Source organism: Lacerta agilis, chromosome 6, assembly GCF_009819535.1.
Source record: "Lacerta agilis isolate rLacAgi1 chromosome 6, rLacAgi1.pri, whole genome shotgun sequence".
Classification (NCBI taxonomy): Eukaryota; Metazoa; Chordata; class Lepidosauria; order Squamata; family Lacertidae; genus Lacerta; species Lacerta agilis.
The window spans coordinates 35,792,547-35,812,069 of NC_046317.1; the positions used below are offsets into that span (position 1 = coordinate 35,792,547).

Genomic DNA, 19,523 nt, shown 5'->3' on the forward strand with positions numbered 1-19,523 from the left:
AAAGTTTCCTATGTAACAATGCGTAAATCCAAGTCAAGGATCTCCTGTGTCTGAATTCTGAAAAATTAATTAAAGGTTGGTTGAACACAGTTGCCTTTAGTCTGAATATAATATATAGAACCATCAGAGGGAAAGGCTTTGAATGTAATCCAAGCAAGCAAGACCGAGTGTCACTTTGAATATGGTGTATACAAAGGAATTTATGATATAAATTAGAGCTATTGGAAGAAAACTTTCGCCTTTTTGCTACGAAAGAAAATGATCAAACATTATACTTTTAAGATAAAGATTAAAATTCTTATGAGGAAAATCTCACATGCTTCTGCAGAAGGAAAGGAATAGTTGTGTTTATTGCCAAGTTTACTTTAAATTAATGGCCCAAACTTTCATGTCCCACGTTCGAAGCCAGTCACAGTAATAGTTAACTTCAGATTTTTTCAGGCAGAGGTGGCGAGAAGAAGGAAAAGAAAAAGAAAAAGTAGTCAAGCAAACAAGAGAAAGAAACAATCCTATTCTGGTTTTGTTATAGGACGGCATACTACATAGATCAGAGGCTTTGAAAAAAAATACAAACCCCCACTGTACACAAAGCACAGGAAAATGTGAGGGAAAAAGGGAAAAACTAAAAGCAGCTTAGGATGTGTTAACTCTGCCATTCTGTCAGCTTAAAGAGTATTTTATGCTTGATCAACAGCTCCCTTTTATTATGCTTTTCTTTCATTCATTCAAGACATCAAAGAAGTGAACCACCAGTGTACCTGATCTGCGGGAAGAAGTAGTAAGGGTGTTCTAAAGAAACTGGGATATTGGGAGCCAGACACCCCTGTGGACAAGCTAGTTCAAAGGGAATATTTCAACAATGATTACATTTTGTAAATCTTTCCTCCTCCCCACGAAAGACAGCTTATTTCCTGCTTTGTCATGAAAAATAGATTGTACCCATTAAAGTGAGCCTGCACTATCAAAGTTACTTGAGAACTCAAGTACAGCAGCAAGGGGATTAAGTGGAAAGCAAGATGAAATCTTTCAGAGACTTCCAAAGTGTTGCTTACGAGCTGTTGTTATTCATAAGGTTTTTCTTACTGGAATACAAGCACTCTGCCTCCATCTACTTGCAGGACACTCTAAAACACAGATGAAAAATTGGGATATGCTGGCATTCTAAATGGTATGAGGTTAATGCACTAAAAATCTCATGCCCTTAATTTAAACTACAGAACCGCAGATTGAGTCTTTTCAGAGCCTCCACTTAATTGGCAAGCTATACAGGGATTCGATGCAGGTGCACAGGCCTGGCAAGGGACGCGCGCACACACGCACACACACACACGCACACTTTTTTCTTCTTCACCCACTACATAGAAAGTTTAATGGCAAGCTCTTGTTTGATAGAGAGCATAAGTTTAAAAGTAGTAAGAAAAGGTCTCATTGAAATAAAGGAGCCTTCTGTGTGCATTGTTGAATGGTGCACAGCACTCCTGTGAATGCGTTGGTGGTATAGGAACAGCACGCCTATGTATGGCAGACTAGATAATCATATATAAAGGACCACTGATCTGGGCTGTGCCAAGTGTCAATCTGTCATATAACACTCAGCATGCAACTACGCTCCTTTTCAATATGGTAAGCTTAGTAGTAACCAAGACTTGCTTTGAATTGCGGTACTGAGAGCACATGTCAGTGCACAGCATGTTCCTTCACTGTAAGAGTTCAGTCACACTGTACATGGCAGTTTTGTTTTGCCATATATACACATACATCCACACACATGCTTTGGTTACATGCCAGGGAATCCTGGTCAAATGCGCCTCCCCCTCCCCAGCCCATCACCTCTTTCTGAGTGTTTGGAAATGTGTCTCCTCTTCACACTTTGTGTGTTTTTATGGAAGTCTGGGATATAAAACTACCCACCCCCTCGGCTCTGTTAACAACCTCTTTTGCAAAGAGGCTGTACTCAGAGCAAAATGGTTTCCCGCTGCACCCAGCAATACTTTCTGTCCAGTTCCATTGGAATGCATTTAAAAGTTCAAGTTCAAATTTAAACTAAATAAAATGCTCCTTGGGAGCCTAGAGCCAGCCTTCATTTACATGTGATCTCTCTGAACTTCTCTTGTGCTAGCTTGCTCTGTTTCCAGGGCCCACCAAAGGAATGTTCTGCAGTTACAGCCTGCAGTGCTTTCTCAGGCATTTGAGACCCAGAGGCACAAATTTCAAGCTCCAGTATTAAAAGTTTCCACATAACCAAGAGAAGAGGAAGGAAGGAGGTAGAACAATATATTCTTAATTATTTGCATATAGCATTACAGTACAGTTAAAATATTACTTTTTTAAAAGGAACATAACTTATCCTAACAGCCCCAGTGTTGTAACAACCAGCTTGTACTTTCATCACAGTCTAACCCTTTGTTCTTCATTGCACTTTCCGCTTTTGTTAGTTTTGCAAAATCCTTTGTTAGCAAGCTCTCAAGACTGTACTTGCAGTTTTATTCAGTTTGAACCAAAGGCTGGGCTCCCAAAGCAAGTTAGCTACAAACAGACTTTTAAAAAAACAACCCAAAAAAACCCTATGCATCTTAGGAGTGCAACAAGGAAAAAATGTCTAAATACAGCTATTATTCTTTCACAAACAATTGGTCAGTACACATCAATAGATTATCATGTTTAGACACGTGATGAGACATAACAGAATGTTGGCTATTTTTCTTTAGTTCCGTACCCATGAATAAGAAAAAATCCTCAAAGCCCATTTTTTGGACTCAAGGGAGAGTTGAAGTATAAGAGAAAACAAACAGCAGTTCTCAAAATAGATGTTGTTGCAAAAAAAAAATTAGCATTTTGTCAAAATCAAGGGTTATCACCTTCACTGAAGGAAGGGAATGGTGCTATACCCAAGATGACATTGATGTGGAGCTATGTAGATTTAATTGGAAGTGATAGCAAACATACATCTCTCTCTCTCTCTCTCTCTCTCTCTCTCTCTCTCTCTCTCTCTCTCTCTCTCTCACTCACTCACACACACACCTCAAGCATGGAACTGTCCTAATACTGGTGGCATTGACACCAAAGAGTCTGTTTTGAACACTGGACTCAATAGTTTCTAATGATTTCTAGTACAAGATGAGCATTATGAAAATGTAAGAAATGTAAGTGTCCCTCTCAAAGAATTAGGCAGTCAACAGGATGCACCAATGACTAAATGGCTAAAGCCTGTCATTTTTAGCTATACTACCTAAAATGCTTTGAAACGGTGGTCCGTGGACCATCAGTGATCCATAAGCTTCATTTAGGTGGTCTGCGCCATGTCCATATTAAAACTTCATATTGATTTTTAATGGCTTCATTTATATTATTATTATAATTACTACTACTACTACTACTACTACACACCAGCACCACCAGCACCACCACCACAACAACAACCCATCTTCCAACATAGTGCATTACAACTGCTGCAACAGACAAAAAAAATAATTAAGTGATCTGCCAAGACTCTTACTGCTTGGTAACACATTTCCATGGTAGAAGGGGCATTCCTCTGTGGCCAAAGTGTGTGCATTGTGTTAATGGAGCAACTGCTTGTGTTAAATAATGTTGAATGTGCATGCGAAAGGGTGGAATTAAGACTATAATTCCCTTTGATGCACACCCTGCCCCTATAAAGCTGTTTCTGCTTTATTTGACTGTTTCCAGTTGGACCAAGGTCATGATATTAGTCCAATCTTGTACATTTTCTGGGTCTAACTTCCCACCCCCTTAGGTTTGCCTAGATAGCGCCAATATGCAGAGCTTTCAGGTCAAGCCACATCTCACATTACACTGCAGTGACATTCTGGTCTGGATAGAAATGTCTAGGAGTCCACCACAGCTGTCCTTGGTTATCAAAGGACACTATGTATTGAAGATCCAGGAACAACATGAAAAACGTAGGCAGTATTGAGGGGCAGGATCTGGAGAGTCATCCATAAAGGACAATTAAAGTCAAGGGCAATTCATAACACACATTTAACTGAATACCCCCCCCCCAAAGGTTAAGACTGACCACTGTCCATTATTAGAGCTGTCATACAGTTAAAGAAATCTTAGGATATTTAATGGGTTAAGCTTCACTCAGTTAATGTTTAATCTATTACATCTGCATATTAATAAAGTAAAGAGTCTGGGGAGGAGAAGCAGCATCCATTTCTCTGCTTTTAGGTGATACACATACAACATCCTATTAGCAGCAATTCTTTTAAGTAATTTTGCAGAAAGCACTAAACAATTTTTAAAACCTGCTGCAAAATAAACCAGTCAAAAGGTTTTTAAACTGATAATTGACTAAACACTGCAGTTCTAGTTATTGCTTATTTATTAATTTAAAACTTTGGAACAGTGGGACATGGTGTTGGGTTCAGGGTGAATGATTATTCTGCAAATGGAAGGAGACCTTATTTCAACATAAGGTGTAGTCTGCATCAAACCTATCAGGCATCACACGGGGGTAAAGTCAAACTATTTATTAGTGCTGTGTTTTCATAGTATGTAGCATACCAAATGAACTGAATTAATAGTTATTGTTATGACAGTAATCATAATTATATTCTTTGAAGGGATCAACACACACATCTCCATTTCCAGCATCTATTAATGGTCACATCTCATGATTTTGAAACACTTCATTAGCTTATATCAGATGTTTGAAATTCAAGATCTTGCTGTCAATTCAGTCAGTTGCAAGTTTTGACAAAAATGACCTGTTCACTTATACCGGTAGTGGCATGGGGTTAATCACAATCCCACTAATTGGCTTCAACCAAGTACATACAGTGGTACTCCACAAGACAAATGCCTCGCACAAGGAAAAACTTGCAAAACGAAAGGGTTTTGCGAGTTTTTAGTTGACTCGCGAGACAAATTCGTCTATGGCTGTTTTTCGCAAGACGAATTCATCTGGCGAGGTACCACTGTAAGACGGCACTGGACCGCGCCACGTTTTAAAGCTGCAGCGAGCGAACAGTAGCACTGCTGTTCGCCCGCTGCAGCCTTAAAACGCGACGCGGTGTGGTCCAGTGCCGGTCGGAAGGGCTGTCGGCTGATCACGCCCGCCATCTTGGGTGGACATGCGCAGTCGACCCAAGATGGCCGGCGCGATCGGCCGGCACCCTTTCTGACCGGAGCCGCGCCGCGTTTTAAAGTTGCAGCAGGCGAACAGCAAGATGGTGGGCGCGATTGGCCGGCGCCCCTTCCGGCCGGCGCCCCCGGACCTTTCCCCCCATAGGAACGCATTAATTAAATTTTAATGCGTTCCTATGGGAAACGGTGCCTTGCAAGATGAAATTTCCGCAAGACGAAAAGTCTTGCGGAACGAATTAATTTCATCTTGCAAGGCACCACTGTACTTAAAGCCCTAAATTTTAAGAAATGGGGCTTGGCCACAAGAAACTGAGTGCAATATTTTAGGCAATGGGCACTAACCAGAGAAATTAGACAAGGCCAAATCCCAATTGAAATTAGACAACTTAAGCACTTCCAGAATGTACTACTTCCTCTGCATATTGCCCACAATTTTTATCTGAGCAAATACAGTTTGTAATCAGCTGGCTTTCTATATGTTTCCAAAGTTATTTCTGATTGGAGAGGGAGAGGAGAACCTGGCATGCTACTTATTAAGTGAGAAAAACTGTTCTGGAATCCTTGAAAAGTAATATATTATGGTGTGCCATAATACTATTTTTAGACTATAACTGTATTTGTGGTTATTGCCTGCCAGGAAAATGGGTATTTTGACCTTTGTCCTTACTTCACTGAAAGATAGAAATTACTCAGTTTTCTTTGTACATTTATTTTCAAGCAGAATATAAGCACTGATTTTTTTTAAAAGGAAAAGAATTTGTTGCAAAAATGAACTAACTGTATTTGTGGAATTTAATATATATACACGCACTGACTTTACAGTGCAACCTAAAATTTACAGTAATTTTTCATATCCCAAATACACCAGAGATCCTTGTAAATGTATAAAAAATACTGCACAGATTAGTACATTTTAAAGGTATTGTATAGTATTGTATGTTATTATATTTGTGTTTCACTATGTTATTACAAAATCATTTTTGTTTGAAATGCTTCCCTGTTTCTTTGTGGCAAGCTGCTTTGAGAATGATTTTGTGTGTGTGGAAAAGTGGCATTCAAATAAAATAAAATAAAATAAAATGAATGAATGAATGAATGAATGAATGGTGCCAATGGAATCTTCCCCCCAGATGATTTCACTAGAACAGTTACATGGGCCAGTGGATTAATAACCCTTGTCAAGTGCTTGGTTTCTTAAAGTCTAATCCTGGCAAAATGTATGCTGGGAAAAGCGTTATAATTTTTCCTACGACCAAGGTGTATCCTGTGCTGACTAACCTGGCACTAAATCCCATTTAATTCATTGTGTCTCATTTCTGAATAAACATGCAGTTTGCCAGGGGCTTTCTCCTCTGAGCAATAGCAACAGCAAATTTTTAGGATTCCTAAAGTATGGCATTTGATATATCTTCTTATTTATGTGTAGTTTAATGAAAGCTTCATTTGTATCTGCAATAATAAAAAACAGAATGTGCCAGCATAACATTATGATCTATGGCTGGTGTGGGCTGATCCTAGGACATCACACTACATTAAAGCAGAAAACAGTTCTTTGGCAGAAAAAAGGTAAAAAGAAAAGAAAAGAAAAAAGATTATGGATGATTCATATTCAACAAAGCCTAAACACATTTCAGCTATCATAGGGCTAGAACTGTAACAGGATTGTGATTAATACACAGCACACGGTGACAGGTCTGTTCTACTAGCACAGTGCAGGTTGTCACTGTACCAACACAGCTGCAAGCTGCTACATGGCCCATTGCAGTTATGCACACATAGAGGACTGGGGTTTCAGTCTCTTTGTTACCACTTTATTGGGATTCACTATCTTTCATATTGATAATCTAATGCCAACAAGGAAATGTGATTCAGTGATACCCTGACACAGCCATCAGAGAAGCCTGTCCTCCCCCCAAAAAACCTACTAAAATGCACCCCAATAGAGATCAATGTTTTCAATAATATGTTTGTAATCATGTAGCACCCCAATTGTCACAATTAATAATGTAGAAGTAATGGGTTAACTTAGGTGGTCTCTCGTTGCGTATACACATAAAGATCTATAGTGTAAGGGAAAAGAGGAAGGTAAAGAAAGAACAAAATGTCATTTTTATTTTTTATGTGGACATGTTCGTGCTTTCCATTCTGCTCTTGTAACAATTACTGTACTAGCCTCTCTGACAGAGTCAATAAATCGATTGGGATCTGATGCACCAGCAAGGAAGGCTAATCCAATACACCATTATCTGCAGTGGAGGTTGGTGGGGGAGGTGAAAGTGGAGAGCAGAAAATCAAAAAGGAAAAGGGGGGAAATGTAGCCAAGAATGCATAGCTGCAGTTCGACTCTATCATGTATGTTCGGCAGGACAATGGAGGTATATGGCAAAAAGAAATTGCAGCTGCGTAAGAGACGATTTTAAGCAGAAATTAGAGAATCTATAAACTCTGTAGTACTTTAGCTGGCCACAACAATCTAACACCAAACAGACAGTTCAGGGTGGATTGCTAGCCCCATTAATCATTCACCTGCATGGCTGACAAACCAATACCTTTCATAAAGAGAGTGCTATGAAGTTTAGAACCTCCTTAGAGATACAGTGCTAACTTCTTTTAAAGCTGCTTTGATCACCCATACAGTGTTTATTTTTATTTTTTTAAAGCTTTATTGATTTGACAATAAATCAGTATTTCTAACAACCCACTGGGAAGTTCTTCCTTGCAATTAATGAATATTCACAGAAGGACTAACAGTAGATTGTGCCATTAGTTACCACTTTCTAGGGAAGAGAAATGCCTTGCACTTAATCATGTCCTTCTTGATGGGTGCTCTCTAGAATAATGATTCTTTACAATATTTATGGGAAAATCCACTGGGCTAGAACTTAAATACCAGAGATTCCGGACAGAACCACCATTTAGACTCCTTGGCTGGGCAGTAAACAACTGATTATATTCACTACTAATACCACAGCACAATAAAATATGAAAGAAAACAGAAAAGCTACCCAATACTTCCTTCCAAATCTGATTTTAGTGCTATAGGAACAAAGGGACATCAGAAGCTGCCTTACACTGATGCGTCTAGATGAGTACGGTCTACACTGACAGGCAGCTGCCTTCTAGTATTTCAGACAGGGAATATATCCAGTCCTACAGATGCCAGGGATCAAACATTGGACTGTATAGAAAGCCAATGCTCCATCACTGAGCTACAGCCCCTCCCAATGTTATTTCACATTTATCCCTGGTAGGGTCTCCTTCCTTTAAATGCTTCATCATCCTCAGGACTTTTTTTCAGCCAGAACTCCCTGGAACTGAGTTCCAGCACCTCTTTGATGTGTTCTGGCAGCTTTTGAGGTTGGGGCTGTGCAGAGCAATGATTGTGTTGGTTCAGCGGTTGTGGCTGCGGAGGTGGTTGGCAGAAGGTGGATGCTCAACAACTTTGGCTGCTCCCCCCCCAAAAGCTCAACTTTGGGTCGGTGCTCAGCAAATTCCCCCACCTCTTTTTCTAGAAAAACAACAACAACCCCAATCATCATTCATATCCTGCATCATCATTTTTGGGTTTTGGTCTGTGTCTCTGAATCTCCATGAACCAATGGCAAATTCTGTGTCCTTTGGCAATTTAACTCTGGCACGGCTATTTGACCATTGGTTTACCTTGCCCAGTAGGGACTGGCTGTGGCTCTTGAGGTTTTCATATAGGGATGTTTCTGAGCCCTACCTAGAGACCCTTTCAAAGCACATTGCAGGCTCTATAACCAAGAGGTACCTGTCCCCATGTGTTGCTGTTGTAAGGGGGTTGTTGGCTCCAAAGGCAGACACTAAAGTAAGTTTCTTATCTACTTGAAACTGTGGATACACGTGGAGTTTGGGAGTCACTATGCTACTCACATACAGTTGTTTCTCCTTTTCATCTTCTTCAGGTGAGGCAGTGGATGTACTTAATTAGTGCTTGGTTGTGATAGTGGACTGAATGGTGGCCAATAAATTGAAACTGAGATGCCATTAGTTGGTGGTTCCTCTGTCTAGCTGTGTGCTGTGTGACTTGCTCTAGATGGGGGTCATAGTCACTCTGAAATTCATAGTTTGGAGGTTCTTCTGGATCCACTTCTGTCACTTGAGGCACTAGTGGGCTTGGTACTGTGGAGTGTCTTCCACTAGCTTAGGCTGGTGTCCCTATGACCCTATCTGGGCTGAGATCATGTGACTTTAGTCAAGTTCATATTCCTCCTATTTCCAAAGGGTTGGCTGCAAACTCCACAGTGGTATCAAACTTTGTTTAGTAGTTTCTCCAAGGTGATAAAAATGTCTAGGCCCTCACAGACCAAGCTAGACAGAAACATCGGCTCCAGAAATACTTATTCTTGTGCTGGAATTTAGAAAGGATAGGAAGTGAGAGTAGGGCCATGTGATTCATTGTATGTTCCAAATTTTATGGTGAGGCAGAAACCAAGGAAGCAAGCGATAGAAAACGTGGGGATTTTCCAGTGTCTTGTTGACTGTCCATGCAGCTGTTCCTGATGGCCTGACGGAGAAGGGCCACATAAATCACTATTCCATATGAACATGTTGTGGGAGGGGGAAGTCAAGGTAGAGTCTATAGTTTAGGGCTCAGTAACTGGAGAGTCTGCCATTTCCGCTTGACTTTCTATAAAGGAGTTGCAACACTTCCAATATCACTTGGGTTGCATGTGGTACATTCCTTGGTATTAGATGTCAGGGGAAAGTGGACTGAATATTTTCAGTGGATGACTATCTACATGGGATAGTATTTCCTTTACAAATAAGACAGCTCTCTCTCTCTCCCCCCCCCCTCTCTCTCACACTTACACTTTCTCTCATACATCCCTTAATTGAAATCTGCAGCAACTCCAGCCCCTCAATTATTTGCAAGGTTTGGAAGAAAGAGAACATCTCCATTTTGAATTTAGATGCTGTTCTAAAAGGAAATATCTGGTATAACTTAAAACTCAAGATAAACTGTTTGCAGATTTTCTTTTTACCCCAAATTTCAGAATTAAATTATTTAAAATCTCAACCAAAACAATTAACTATACCAAGGTTATCTAGACAATAGAAATGTGCACTATTGTTTACTATCATGTTCATAATTTTGTTAATTGAGGGTCAGTTTGTTTACGATTGCAGCCATTAGTGCTCAAACACTTAGTGTCTTGCTCTCTGAAGGCAAATTTACAATGAGTTGTTAAAATTGGACAAATGGAAATACGGTTTGTCTTGTCTACCCCTAAACAGTAAGAATGGTATGAAAATTATAGTATCCTAAGCAATCTGGAAGCCCCCATACAATCAAAGGGACTTACATCTGTTTAAACAGAATCAAATTCAATGGGGCTTATTTCAAAGTAAGCGCGTACAGGGCTGCTGAAGTATTGAATAACTGAGTACAGGACTGTAGGTTCAAACAGCTTGCTTTAAAATACCTCTCTGCTTAAAGTTATGAGGCCACAAAATAAACATTACAATTTAAATGTAAAAGCATGTGAAAACTTTTCTTGTACATCTGTTAAATAGGAGGTACTTGAAGGGAGGCTGAGCGGTGGAAAAGCAGACAGCTGAGCAGCTTCCTACTGCCTAACCAATAAAAACAGACCCTGAAGAGTTAAAATATTCTCCGAGTTGCTGGTGTACTTTCTGTGACCTTGTTCAATGCAGAGAAGGCTTGAAATCCAACACAGTTTAACCACTTCTATCCATGTAGCTATAAAGGAGAGCCCTTACCAAACAGTGCAAATGGAGAAGTCAGCAAGAAAGCAGACAGTGCTCTCACAGTCTGAGTCCTGGAATATATCGATTTCATTACTGAGGGTAAGTTCACATGCTTTGTGAACATGATACAACTTGCAGTTTTCTGTGTGATGAACTGCAGCTACTGTTTGCTTGCTTGTGAAAAGTCATTTCTCAAACGGACCATCTTTAACCTCTTGTATCAGCTCACCTCAAGCTGGGGGAACGATAAGGTCCACTCATCCATGATAGCAGTCCTGTTATGACACCTCCCACACCAGCAAGTTATACCCCAATGGAGGGGCGGTGAACCTGGGGCCCTCTAGACATAGTTGAATTTCTGCAGCCCTTTCTTATTTTATTTAACAAAGTCTGTATACTGCTTACTCAATTAAAACAAACCTCTAAGGGGACTACAAAGGGAAATTTAAAATATTCATTGAAAGTACCAATAAAAACAAACAAAGTCAATATATATACATTTTTTTAAAAAAAGAATTAAAATCAATAAACCTAAAACCATTATCTTTAATAAAATTACATGCTTGCGGCGGCTTGCGGAAACAAAAAGGTTTCTAGCAGGCGCCAAAACACAGCAAAGGGGCCAGCCTAGAATTGGGAAGGGAGCCCCCGAAAGTAGGGTGCCATCACACTGAAGTATTGCATCACCTTTGACCTTTGGCTCTGTTGGCTGAGGCTGATGGGAGATGAAGTCCAACAACATATGAAGGACTCAGATTAGCCACCATTGCTCTAATAGTTATAGTTTGTAACATGGGATGTGGTAGGCTCAGAGTGCAGTAAGCTTATGGTGGTGAATTAGTTGCAAGGGCCACAATTAAGGTTAGTTTCTGCATGCCACTCTCCATACAAGGATGTTGCTACATGTCACAATTAGCTCACATGAAACAACTTCTATTGTGGCTTTGGTAATTGTCACCAGACCTGCAAACCAGGAAAGGGAGGGGGTGTTTTGCAGTGACACGGTGAATATCAGCACAACTCAGTGGTAAGCTGCTTCCCATAAACTACTTCCCACACTAAGCTAAGCAACAGTTTACCAGAAAATGGTATTTAAGACCATTGGACACAGGCTGTATTCCATGTGTGAAAATGGCAACAGAATAAGGACATTGTAGTAGGTGCTATTTTGTCCATGTTATATGTTTCAGTTTTATGGAGGAAGAACAGATCTGCAGTTTGTCATAGGTCTTCATGCTAAATGATTATATTTGAAATTTCAATTGTCAAATGAAACCAAACGCTTCCTGCTCTTGACCTTTGAAACATTGTACGGTAACCATTACAACATTCTAAATAAAAGCTATGGTTGTCCTAAACACAAATTCCTCTTGTTAATTCTTTCCTTCCTCATGATTATGCGATATTAAGTACAGCCTTAATATTTTTTAACATCTGGCTCAAATTAGTTGCTAACAAAACTGCCAACAACTATTTTCGTAACTGACAATTGGGAATTTGAAATGGCCCAGAAAAAGCACATTCGGTGTCCTTGTCTAAGATGAGTTTTTTTTAAAATGGTCAAACTTCTGATTCAGCTATAAAAAATGTCTTAGTAGGGTAGGGTTATTCCAACTTCACTGGGGTCAACTAGTGTTGGCTGAATTCTGGATGCTCTTGGTGGTTTTTCACTTTTATGTTCCACTTGACACTGGAAACAAAATCTTTAAAGACATTTCTTTGACCTCCACAATATATTTGAGGTAACTTTGTGTTCTGTTAGCCAAGCGGAGACATTACTCCTATGATCCCAGTCTCACAAATTATTTTTCTCCCACCTGTAGAAATCAGATGTATTCCAAAATTCTTTCCTCAGTTCCTTTGTTAAAGTTCTGAATATACTCCGTATGCATCAATATGTTACACTGAGCAGCACTGCGGTCTTTGTGAATTTTTTTACTGCCTACATATACTGAATATCAGTATAGCAAACCAGTTGGGTAAAAATATCCAGGGAATCTTGGGTCAAGTTCTCTCCTGTAAAACACACACACACACACACGAGTGTGTAGGTATTTTATAACGGGGCTCCTCTAATTCGATGTAGTAGCCAAACCTTCCTCTTCTTCAGGTGAAATTAGAAAATACCAGAAATGACTCTTTGGGACGGATGTGTGTGTATAAGTAACTGCTTGTGGAATTTTTATTGCTGTGCAAGTGCCACAGCAGCTGCAACAAAGATGCTTGGTCTGATAATTTATGGGTTTTCTGTGCAGTCGAAAAATCTTGGCGAAAGCACCAGAACGCAAAACCATTATCTTCCATCTCAACCTAGATTCTGTGCTCTGTTTCCTCTAATGAATTCTTGATCCACTGGGTTAGGACTGTCAAAGGCAACATCATTTCCATATGTAATAAAGCCTTTAGAAACTGCTCTGAGTATCACCTGGCCTAACTGACGAGGTGCTGGAACAAGCTCAAACTCCCAAGTACATTTAAGTATATTTAATCAGAAGTATGTTTCAATTATCTGGACATATTTCCAAAGTACGTATGCCTGTAGCTAGCCTTAGGCTAGTTTTTAGAAATGCTGTTAATAATGTTGTTTTGGGCACTATCCATCACTGCTATTCCACTGGAGCAAGAGGTTTGCACTAGAAGAAGAGAACTTTCACCTCTTCTCCTTGGCAGCCCCAAACATGTCCTCAAAACCAGCTCCAGAGCAGGAGACAAAACTGAAGTGGGGCTGTAACAGTGGCACTCCATTGGCACTACTTTGGATACAACCATATATGTCTCAGTTTGAGGGCTTTAAAAACAATTAAAAAATAATAATCTGTAAATTTGGGTTAACACAGCATATGATGGATGAAGCGGCTACTTTTAAAATATGGCTATTAATTTGGATGATCTAATAAATTCAGATGCTGACTGTCATGTTTATCAAAGAGAAAAATGGCCCTAGGGTTCTTCTCTTGAAGATACAAGGTCCCTCTTGCACAAGAAAACAGTGATCATGGTACAGTTTAGAAAGAGGGGAAAGATTAGTGTTTGAACATGTATAATGGCATGTGATGCAAGTGTAGAGAACGGGACATTCTGTACATTTTGATTTCCCTTGTGGAAGTGACCACAAGTGGCCAATGTCTTGGCTTGCCATAAGAAAAAGTGGGCTGCAGAAAAAACAATTCTATGTCTCAGAAGGAAAATTGTATCAGAAAGACAGAATTAAAGTTTATAAGACTGAATTCGATTATAGCATTGTTGCCACAACATTTTCTGGAAAACAAAACATACAAACAAATACTGGCAATGACATTTCACTGTTACTCAGACCATGAAGATGAACTGACTGGTGGAGAGACACACGTCACTTTCTGTAGCAACACCGAAATGCACCAAAGAGTTAACAAGCAGCACAGCAAACAAAGCAGAAGTCGAAAGCTTCCCACCTGTGTCTGTTGAGGGATATTTACAAAGCTTGGATCCCGTGGTCCAACAGTGACGAATCGGTTTGCAGGGGAGGTGCTGGGTGTCGAGTAGGCTGTGAAGGGAAGGGACACATGCGTTCAGGAAGCAGCACTAGATCACAGACAGACAACACCAAAAACAACACCGGTCTTGGAGCCACCTATACAAATGCTGAACACAGAAATGAGCTCACGTTGGAGGGGTCAAGAATCTGACTTGGGGAAACTGGGTTTTGAATGATGGCGATATAAATATGGACATAATTGAGCAATAAGAAACAGTATTTCTTATCAACACAAAATGGCATGGTAAAAATATATATATCTGGAGTAAGACACACAAACTTTAGTGAAATAATTATGAAAAACAAACAATTTAAAAGAAGGGAAACCATCCATTCTATGGAGACCATTTCCATAGTTACATCACTTTCTACTAAGATAATTGTTGATATTAACAAGATGGTGCCCATTCCTTTCAAAGTAACAGGCACAGGATGCAATCCTATGTGTTCTCACCTAAGAAAAAAGCCCCATTGTGCATAACGGCACTTACATCTGTGTAAACATACCAAGGATTGTGCTGTAAGCCTTACAGAAGGTTAGTTAAGTCATCCAAAGATGCAGTGTGATTAAGCAGCCAATATACAGTCATTGGGAGAACTGCCATGATTTTGTGTGAGCTTTTCATCAGAGTACTATTGGACAGATGGCCAACGATTCATGTGCCATTAAACAATAAATTTCAATGGAACTACAATTTTTTTTATAAAAAAAGCATTAGCACAAGAATTAGACACACATGATGTCTGGTAATGCACATAGTTTGTTGTGTGTACAGTATCAATCTAGCTTCCTTATGTATTTCACATGCAATGTGAAAGCTCTGCTTAAAATCACAGAGAATTACTGTCAACCAGAGTAGACTTCCTGTCCTAAGGTCAGGAGGACTGTGAATCTATCCCACCTCAATCAACCGCAAAGCATCCCCTTGCAATGGAACAGAAGAGCTGGTTGAGAACAGGGCAAAATCTTATTTGCAGTGCTCAAATGCTCTTCAGGAATCAATGTTTAGAGGGGCTTTATTGTCTCCTGACCACAGGTGCTGTAAGTCACATTTTTATATAAGTTTCCAAATATTTATTGCATTTATAGCAATGTTTATAGCAAATTTTGAAGTCAAATCTTAATTATTTCTTTTTAGAAACTCTTTTTCTATTTCTGAATGTGTCTAGCAGCCATACTGTAAACATGGTCTATCGTATTAGGCTCTTTCTTAAGAAAAAGTAAACATAGAGCTCTGCCTTGTCGTGGCGAAGGGGCTTGAATTACTCAGGGAAGCTATGGACAGGTCAAGATGGACAGGTCATAGTGGAGAGTTTGGACCAAACGTGATCCACCTGGAGGAGGAACTGGCAAGCCACTCCAGTATCCCTGCCAAGAAAACTCCATGGACAAAGACAACAGGCATATAAAAGATATGACGCTGGCTAAACTGCGAGAGGCAGTGAAGGATAGGCGTGCCTGGCGTGCTCTGGTCCATGGGGTCACGAAGAGTCGGACACGACTGAACGACTGAACAACAACAAACGTAGAGCAAATGGTATCAGACCATTCACACAGCAGCAATTCATTTTGGCCCATCTGAACAAAGCTTCTGAAATGAATATATTTTTAACATTACACTTGGAGATCAAAGTCACAAACTTTCTTCACCCTCAGCATCATGCTTCAAAAGGCATGATTATTAGAAAAACAGGAATAAAAAGACACAAGACAAAAAGGAAATGTAATTTACAGGCTTTACCATTTCCAAACCTTCCAATCGCCATAGTGTCTCCTACACCATTCAGGTAACAAAGGAATTACTGACTTCAGACTTCAGGTAATTATCAACCTTACAAGTCAATGAAATCAACAATACTGATCTGTACTAAGTCTTTGAAGGTTAAGTATATTTTGCCTTCTAAGCTGTGTGAGATGATCGATCGACACATAACTCTAGTGCTGCTGTAATGCAATAGAAATACCGGTACCTGTTTTTTCTGTTTTTATTAGGAGTATATGACCCATCTTTCCTTTTGCTATGCAACAGGGAGAAGCCATAGCTCGGTGGAACAGCATCTGTTTTATGCATATAATATTAAGTGCCACGGATGGCATTCCTAGCTGAATTATCCCACATAGCAGAACTAGGAAGGATCTTTGCCTCAGGCCTTCTAGAGTTATTACCTATCAGAGTCAGCAATATCAAACTTGGTCTGAACTCAGTATATAGAAAGGTACAAGTCACAAGCAACTTCTTCAGTATGAATTACTTTTAATTTTCTGTGGTGTGAAGGGTAGTCTTCATATTCCTTACTTTTTTGAGAGAATGATTACTGTCAAAGAACTGGAGAGTCAACAAGGATAACTGCTGGCAAAGCAGAATTCCAGGCAGCAGTAATCTAATACAGTGTGCAGCTTCTTCCTCACAAGAAGGAAGGTATGTATGATATGAATAGCTACACTATTCTGATATGACTGGTGCTAACATTTAACTCCCTTCAAACACTTTTTTTAAAAACTAAGATGCAAACAACAGAACTTGACAGGACACATCTGAAAGACCACAATTTTGCACTAGATCAATGCCTTCTACCATAAAGAATGCTGCAAACATAAGAAAATGGGCTTGGGCCAGGAACGTGCTTTAAGTACCAAGGCCCCTGCATAAAGGAAATAAAAGATCAGCAGCATTTTACAGTTGTTGGAAGAAGACCATATTCTCCTAAGAGACAAATGGCAAGTGTCTGGTAAACAGATCTGCTGGCTTTGGTGGCAGATTCTATTCGCTCACCTGATTTTAATTTTCCTCTTCTGCATGATACATCTACTATGTCCAATGTTAATTTATTACTAGTTTGTGATTACGGGAAATTCCCACCTGCAGCTCGCAGGAAGATTCTCAGGAGGTAAATGTGGAGGAGCCTGTATCCTTGCATCAGACTCTACAGCTGTTCAACTATGGAAATTGTTCTGGACTACAGAATTCAGCATCCTGGGAATCATTTATTTATTTAAAACTTGAGTTTCTTCCTCATAACGGCATTGAAGACACGTCTGGAAATTTGCATGGTGAAATTCAAGAAGCTAAAAGGGAACTAATAAGGACTACAAAAGGTGGGATTTCAGGTCTTGCATAGCTTCTTGCCTAAACGACTAGCAGAAGCTGAAATAAATTATGGACAATGTGAAAACAGGCTGAATTTATGCAGGTCACTGAACTTTGCTGTTAGGTATTTTGTAAATTGGGTCTATTTTACATACACACATGTGAAAACACACTTCTCCAGGCCTATGCATAAAACAGAGCAAAATAAAACTCCTGTATCAAGAAAACCCAAGCTATGCATGAAGAAAAGATATGGTTTTGCAAGTGGCTGCTTCACACAAATGTTTTACCACAGGCAGGCACAATCATATTTCAAGCAGGTATTATGGACCCAGGATTCACCCACATTAGTCCAGTATGAAAAAATCCTTCAGCTAAATAAACTTTTACTAGATAGCCCTAGGAAGACATGACCATCATCTTCCTGGCTGCCAAAGTAGGTGCTTATCTCCATTTAAATAGTGCTTTTTAAATCTTCCTGTTGTTAGTATATGATTAACAGTTTACATCCACTTGGAGAAGAAAATAAAAATAAAGCCAACATGTGGGAATTCTTTATTTACTCGTATGGACCTAGACACATTTGAGAGCCAATGTGTTACACTGCACAGAACATTAGGCTTCAGTGAAGAGGCTGTGGTTTATCATTTCTTTGCTCAGCTAACAACTCAACTGTTGGACCTGGATGACACATAGTTTCTTATGCTGATTCCAGGCGGCAGCTATAGAAAAGATATAGCTCAGCTGGTAGAGAATGAGAGTGTTAATCTCAGGGTTGGACACTGAGGTTCAGCCGCAAGGGCCTTCTGGCAGTTCCCTCATTGTGAGAAGTGAGGTTACAGGGAAGCAGGCAGAGGGCCTTCTCAGTAGCGGCGCCCACCCTGTGAAATGCCCTCCCATCGGATGTCAAGGAAATAAACAACTATCTGACTTTTAGAAGACATCTGAAGGCAGCCCTGTTTAGGGAAGTTTTTAATGTTTGATGTGCTACAATTTTTTATACAGGCTGTAAGCCACCCAGAGTAGCTGGGGAAACCTAGCCAGATGGGTGGGGCATAAATACCATATTTACTTGAGTCTAATGCTCCATTGAATCTAATGCACACCTCAATTTTCAGAACCTTGAAACCAAAAAAAGTATTTGCTGGCGAATGTAAATGTGACATTGAATCTAATGCACACCTTAATTTTTGCAACGTAATTTGGCCCGAAAAAGGTGAGCATTGGATTCAAGTAAATACAGTAATAAAATAACAATAAAAACAATTAGGGGTTTGAACCCCATGTTGGGCTAAAAGATTCCTGCATTGCACGAGTTTGGACTAGATGACCCTTGTGGTACCTTCCGACTCTACAATTCTATGATTCCTTAGTGCTGCAGTAATGTTACTTTTGCTCAATGGGGTGAAAACAGAATTCCATCTGTGGCTCCACATAGCCCCTAAGTATAGCTGTCAACTTTTCCCTTTTCTTGCGAGGAATCCTATTCGGAATAAGGGAATTTCCCTTTAAAAAAAAGGGAAAAGTTGACAGCTATGCCCCTAAGAAGTGTGCAACTTCACTGCAGTCTCATAATTCTGCATCTCCATGGCAAGGCTGAGGTTGCTGCTCCCTTACTGAGTAGCAATGGGAGCTTTTAAACTTCTTTACACAGAAGTGAGTCCTATTCTGTTTTCTAAGGACCATTCAGAATTGCAGCCTTCACTCAGCGAAGAGTTTTCCTTTGTGGTTTAAAGCAGCTCCTGCTTTTCTGGAACAGAATATCCTTGGAATTAAATAGTGAACATGTGTAATGAGTCAAAGCTGCTTCTGGAAGCAAATATCACTCTACTGTGTTGTTACTGCTGTAGAACAGAAGAGCCCACTATCACTGCTACATGTACCTGTATGAATGATTTAGATCATGCTTAGGTCTCTGCTGCAAGGTAACTAAAACCAATGATAATGGTGGTGATGAAGAATTTTACATAAAGAATACTGTCAAAAAGTTTTTAAAATCAATATAACCAAAAATCCAGAAATTATCAAACAAAATCCCCCAAACCCAGGTTAACCATGTCTCAAGCTTCTTGACT

At 39.8% G+C, this 19,523-nt stretch overlaps 1 protein-coding gene across 10 annotated transcripts in view; it reads right to left on the minus strand.

The window, feature by feature from the left end:
• The window catches only part of NFIA (nuclear factor I A), a 398,911-nt gene that overhangs the window by 11,929 nt on the left and 367,459 nt on the right, over positions 1–19,523 (minus strand). For 8 of the 10 annotated variants that reach the window (XM_033151951.1, XM_033151946.1, XM_033151948.1 and 5 more), the window contains one exon: positions 14,277–14,368. The exons of the other annotated variants lie outside the window; for them this stretch is intronic. In XM_033151951.1, coding sequence (XP_033007842.1) covers positions 14,277–14,368 — 92 coding nt within the window. The remainder of the gene's footprint in view (positions 1–14,276; positions 14,369–19,523) is intronic. 10 annotated transcript variants of the gene reach the window in all.